The 5,651-nt window shown below is 40.3% G+C and overlaps 1 protein-coding gene across 1 annotated transcript; it reads right to left on the reverse strand.

Annotated features, from left to right (window-relative positions):
- Positions 1–6: 6 nt before the first annotated feature.
- On the reverse strand, positions 7–3,319 carry pvalb6 (parvalbumin 6). Its single transcript, XM_010769561.1, has 4 exons — positions 3,232–3,319; positions 1,833–1,965; positions 1,562–1,671; positions 7–130 (listed from the first exon to the last, which is right to left on the reverse strand). Exons 1-4 carry the CDS (start codon positions 3,290–3,292, stop codon positions 105–107), a joined length of 330 nt encoding a protein of 109 aa, XP_010767863.1. The 5' UTR covers positions 3,293–3,319; the 3' UTR covers positions 7–104.
- Between the last annotated feature and the right edge of the window lie 2,332 nt (positions 3,320–5,651).

Genomic DNA, 5,651 nt, shown 5'->3' on the forward strand with positions numbered 1-5,651 from the left:
GGGGGGTGAGGTGTTGGTGCTGTGGAGGGAGGCCTGCAGGTGTGGGAGTGCAGCGTGGTTGGGAGGTGATCTTGGAGTGACAGTCGGTCACATTGGGCGACTGTTTATTCTTTCACCAGGGCGGCGAACTCTGCAAGGGAGAAAAAGACAATTTAGAATATTTTTCCGGGGTTATTTTCATACTTTTTTAGATCCATGACAGTGAAATGGTATCAGGTTCACACCATGTCAGAATAAGAATACCTTTATTAGTCCCGCAGAGGGGAAATGTACATTGTCAACGCTAAAAGTCAATCAAAAAAGTTACAAAAAGAACTAGCTGTATGTATTTTTTTTATTTGTGGGAACTCAAGGGAAGGTCTTAAATGTATTAACTTGACTGTGAAAGGTAAAAACTGAAGCAACGTCAGCAGCTTAGTCCGTACGAACTTGGCTTTAGAACCGGATGGTCACTGGATAATCGCTCATTTCTCCAAGTATGGACCAAAAAACCAACAAAAGACTTCATGTGGATATGTCCTTTTTGCATGTGTAAACAAAAATAACAGAGATCAAAATGAATTTTCCCCATTGTGAGAATATAATAGTTTGTCTTCTTCTCTGTTGTATTATCTTACTGCCTTCACAACTGCCTTCACAACTCAAGCATTCTCTTCTGTACATTAAATCCAGCTTTATTTCACCAGGAGATGTACCCAGAGGCAGACAGATTGCATAAGGAAATCAAGGCTAAATGGAAATCTAAACGCATTTGGTGCCATTATTCTACAGCCATTACATTGTGAAATCAACATACGCTTCTTAATGATGAGCACAAGCTAAAAATGTTGTCTTTTGCAACTCCAACCTACAATAATGCATGTTCAGCACAACCAAACCTATTCTACTAATGGCTGAAGGGAAAACATTACAATGCCCAGTTAGCTTATTCAGTGGCAGCGGTGATAATTGTTTACTCACTACCCATTGGTTTAAAAAAGCAGCTGTTCTGAAGAGGATTGTTGTGTTGACCATCATTTTGATAATTGCTAGTTCCACTGTTAATGTTTGGGTTGGGAAAACATAAGGTTCAACCCCACTTCAAACCCCAATCGTTTTCGGAAGACCCATAATGGTCCAAATCCTGCAAAACAACAACATGGTTTCACATTTTTGTATTTTTTTGTTATCTGTTTGTCTACGAATGTGTGTCTGAGATTCAACGTGTGGTTCCGATCATTTGAAAGATGAGGGCAGTGTCATTTAGACAATCATGTCTCTCCAAGGTGCCTGGAAAATGTATGTTTGACAAATGAGTGTAATGTCTATCTCATAGCTTTTCCTTTGTAAGAAAACCAATTTTCTCCCAGGATAAATTATGTTTTTTTAATTCAGATTAATGACATTGGGGTTGCAATCCACATTCAGCCAACATAACCCAATACATGTCATATTGCCATTTAATAATTAGGATGTTAATCACTGTGGGAATGAAGATGTGTTTGACTTTCTTTCTACCTTTTGCTCTGGTGTTTGTTTGTGTGACCTCATGATACTCCTATTAACAAAATTGAATGTTTACCATCAATTCCAATCTTGCCGTCTCCATCCTTGTCGGCTGCTCTTAAAAATGCGTTGGTTTCCTTGTCTGTCAGGTCCCTGCCATTTTGGGCGAAACCTTTCAGGACGAACCTAGCCAGGGACAGAAACACACAAAAGGTACATGTCACAGAACTCTTATATGTTATGTGCAGCAAAATCATTGTGTGTGTGTGTGTGTGTGTGTGTGTGTGTGTGTGTGTGTGTGTGTGTGTGTGTGTGTGTGTGTGTGTGTGTGTGTGTGTGTGTCTCACTTGAGCTCCTCCTCCTCTATAAAGCCGCTGTTGTCGGCGTCCAGCACCAAGAAGACCTTCTTCACCTCGTCAGCAGACTTGGCCTTCAGACCCACCAACTCGAAAAACTTCTTATGGTTAAAGGAGTCAGCAGCTGAACACACACACACACACACACACACACACACACACACACACACACACACACACACACACACACACACACACACATTAAAAATTGTGTTTCAATGTCATAAATACACACAGATTTTCCGTTGGATACAAAATATACATACAGAATACAGTAAGAGTGCTCATGAGCAGCTGGAGGCTTGTGATGTCACTGCTCTAGAAGTCGCTGGAAGTTGCTTACCGTGTGTTCATCTGGGCGATGAAGCCCAGAGGAAAAAGTGTAATTTTAATAAGCCTTCTTCCAGTGAGACTGATATAGATTGAGAACATGTTTTTGCCAGAGGACCCATTAGTTCTGGGTCATGGAGCGCTGTCTATTTCTATAAACATACAAATAATGTAACCATGCACATATGCTAACATATAAATAAGCATCATATTAGTCAGTGCATGACAAACACGTCTTCGTTAAACAGTGATATGGAGTTGCAAAGTGGAAGGGGTTTTTCAGGGGCTTCCCGTTCTGGAAGTAAAGGTCATTTTCATTTTACATATAGACAATGTTGTCACACAGTTTTTATCATTATTATAATAATTGTGAATCAAGATGACTAACGCCCAGGAATGTCAAGTGTCTTGTGTGAAACCAAAACTTCTTGTTGGCTTATTTCAACTTATATTCGTAAGTTAACTTGTGTAACAGAACTAACTCACGTAAGTAACCTAATTCACAAAACAAACATACTTATTTTAAACCCTGCCATGATATTTTCTTAACCCTTTTCATATTTTTAACTTCAGAACATGTGATTTTTTCACAACGTACACTTGCTTTCAAACATTCAGTGCATGTCAAACATGTCTTCGTTTACCAGTTGCTAAGTGCCGAGATATAAGGAAACAAATGCGCTTTACATTTTTCCCATGGACATAATTGATAATGGTTATGAATCAAGAGGAGTTTGACACATGTTTTGTGCGAAACCCAAAGTTATTGTTAGCTTATTGCCACTTATATTCGTAGGTAACGTATACATGTTATTGTTGACCTAATTTAGTAACCTAAATTATATAAAAATCATACTTATATTAAACCAAACCTTGACTTCATATAAACCTATCCAAGTAGTTTTGCTTGAATGAAGACCACTATCAAAAAGGTGGAACCGGTTCACAGCCTGTTGGTTGTACCCTATATGGTCATGTATGCCGTTCCGGAGTCATTGGTAAACAACCTATTCTGCCGTGTAGGTGTAGTTTTTGACTTATCCGTAAAAAGTCCTTTTACCTGCAAATGCATCTAGTGCTTTCTTGATGTCATCAGCGTTGAGGATGCTGCACATTGCCATCTTGGCTGCCAAAAAAAGAAAAAGACAGAGGAGAGGGAGACAGAAAAAGAAGAGAGAAAGGGGACAAGGTTAAAAACAAAGCCGCCAGAGAGCAGAGAAAGAACTCGGAGACATTCTCGTATTACACCGGTGACCCGCTAGAAATGGAGCAGGAAACCAGGACATGTGAGACGGAGGTGATGAGTGACAGAATGACAAAGGGAGAGAAGGGGAAGTAGATGAGACGGAGGTGGATGGGTGGGAAAGGAAGGTGTTGAGAGAAGGAGGTTTGGTTGTGGTATTATGGGGTGAAGTGTCATCGTAATTAAGGCTCATATCAGTGTCTTCCATTTTATATGTATGATATCACTGAGCCGTTAGATGACAAGCAGGGCACAGGCTCGGCAGGGATTAAGGGGCCATCTCTTCAGTGTCTGAAATACCCCAGGAGAATTCATCTTGTCAGCCCACTCTCTATGGAGTATCTTCTTTTACCCCACGCTTTGAAAGGTGAGCCCGGCACTTAAAGGCGCTTTGGATTCTTACTCCACCGAACCCAATCTACCTTCCCCAACTTTGACTGTTACCCTCTTTTCCTCTGTTGCTACTGCAAACACACATATAGCACGTATAAACTTGACGATGAACCCATCATAGGCATACACAAAGGAGACACAACAGGGGAGAGCTGTTGGGAGTGAGTGATTTGTGGATGAGAGGTCGCTCAGATTTCACTTGATGTCGTCTAACAAATCTAAATAGGGGTCGGCTTTGGACACATTTCAAACACGCTTTATGGCAGATGATTGATGCTTCACTTAGAAATCCACACAAACCCCACGTTCTCCTAACTGAGCACGAACACAAACTTGTACATTTTTTACTCTACATTTAATTTAGCTGATGCTTTTGTCCAAAAGGTCTTACAATAAGTGGTTGTAAGACCTTGTTATTGTTTGTGCATACACTTGAAATGGTCTAAACCACATGTGTCAAACTCAAGGCCCGGGGGCCAAATCAGGCCCTTGGTGGATTTAATTTCGGCCCGCAGGATAATTTCTAATTCCTATTAGATCTGGCCCGCCGGTATATTGCTCACACACCTTCACTCCATCCTGAGGGTCTCCTCAGCTCAGAGCCTGAGCCCAAACATTGATGAACTTGCACCCAAGATGAGATGCCAAGTATCTGAACTAGCATCACAGAGCAGCACACTGAGTTTCAATGGATGTTTCCTTCTGCACTTTTTCTCTCACGACAACAGGGCATGTTTGGTTTTTTCTTTGAGGGAAATAGTTTTGTTGAAGCTGTTGTTGGCCTGTTGAAAAATTTAATCATAAGAAATGACTCTGGAGAAAGCTGCAGATAGAGCCATAAGAAATGAATGCAACTGATTATTTAATGTTTAATGTTGTTTTTATAGGCAATCATTTAAGCTTTGTTAGTTCCAGATTTAATATGTGCAATAAGTTCATTTCAATAAGTTTAGCAATAAACATTGAACCAGTCCAGCTCTCGACTAGTACCCATTTTAAAATGTTGGCCCGCTGTGTATTTGAGTTTGACACCCCTGGTCCTAAACCTTGTAAGTTAGGTTTGATGGCCAAGTTGCAGTTGAAACAGTTGGGTTTTCAGTTTTTTATGGAAAGTGTACTTTAAGCTGTCCTGATATCAATGGGGAAACCGTTCCACCATTTTGGAACCAAGCTAGCAAACAGGCGTGGGAGTAGCGAGCCAATTGAGCGAATTGACAACAATTTCATTCGCCAAGAGGGTACATTTTTTTCCCGATTCAATTGGTTTGTTTGTCTGTTGGACAGCACGAATACGAGAAAAACTAGCAGGGGCCAATCAAAAATCCATTACATTTTGGAGTGGACTCAAATCACAGTGTGGATAGATACATCAACATTTTCTTTCAGCATTCATGTTTCCATGAGGGACCTTCTGGATACATTTGAGTAGAAAAGCTTCTCCAGTATTTTAATAATTGGTTTCTCAGTGGGTCTTTTCCAGACTGAAATCTGGCGTTGACAAGACTGTGTATCCACATAAACAATATGACTGAAGTGGCAAGTCCTTTTACCAACTAAACACATAGATGGAACCATCAGTGTGCTCAAAACCAGCACTCTTTTCAACTGAGGAAAAAGCCAGACAAATTTAGGGTTAGGGTTAACTTATGACATTTAATGGACTCAATTGTTTCTAGAAGGGGGTCTTTAAAGGTCACCCATTATGCAAAATCCACCTTTTCATCTCTTTTATACATCAACATGTGTCCCGTCTGTGGAAAGAGATTCTGAAAGTTTCAGCAAAAAAGATTCTCTCTCTTTTTGTCCTGATCCATTTATAATAAAAACCAGTCTAGAAAATGAGC

The sequence above is a fragment of the Notothenia coriiceps genome, unplaced genomic scaffold (genome assembly GCF_000735185.1).
Source record: "Notothenia coriiceps isolate Sejong01 unplaced genomic scaffold, NC01 NC01_scaffold00007481, whole genome shotgun sequence".
Taxonomy (NCBI): Eukaryota; Metazoa; Chordata; class Actinopteri; order Perciformes; family Nototheniidae; genus Notothenia; species Notothenia coriiceps.

Coding starts and splice junctions, on each gene's coding strand:
- pvalb6 (XM_010769561.1), bottom strand. CDS start 3,292: ATGGCAATGTGCAGCATCCTCAACGCTGATGACATCAAGAAAGCACTA. Junction 1,966..3,231: donor AGCACTAGATGCATTTGCAG/GTAAAAGGACTT, acceptor GTGTGTGTTCAG/CTGCTGACTCCTTTAACCAT. Junction 131..1,561: donor CGGCAAGATTGGAATTGATG/GTAAACATTCAA, acceptor TCTCCCTTGCAG/AGTTCGCCGCCCTGGTGAAA.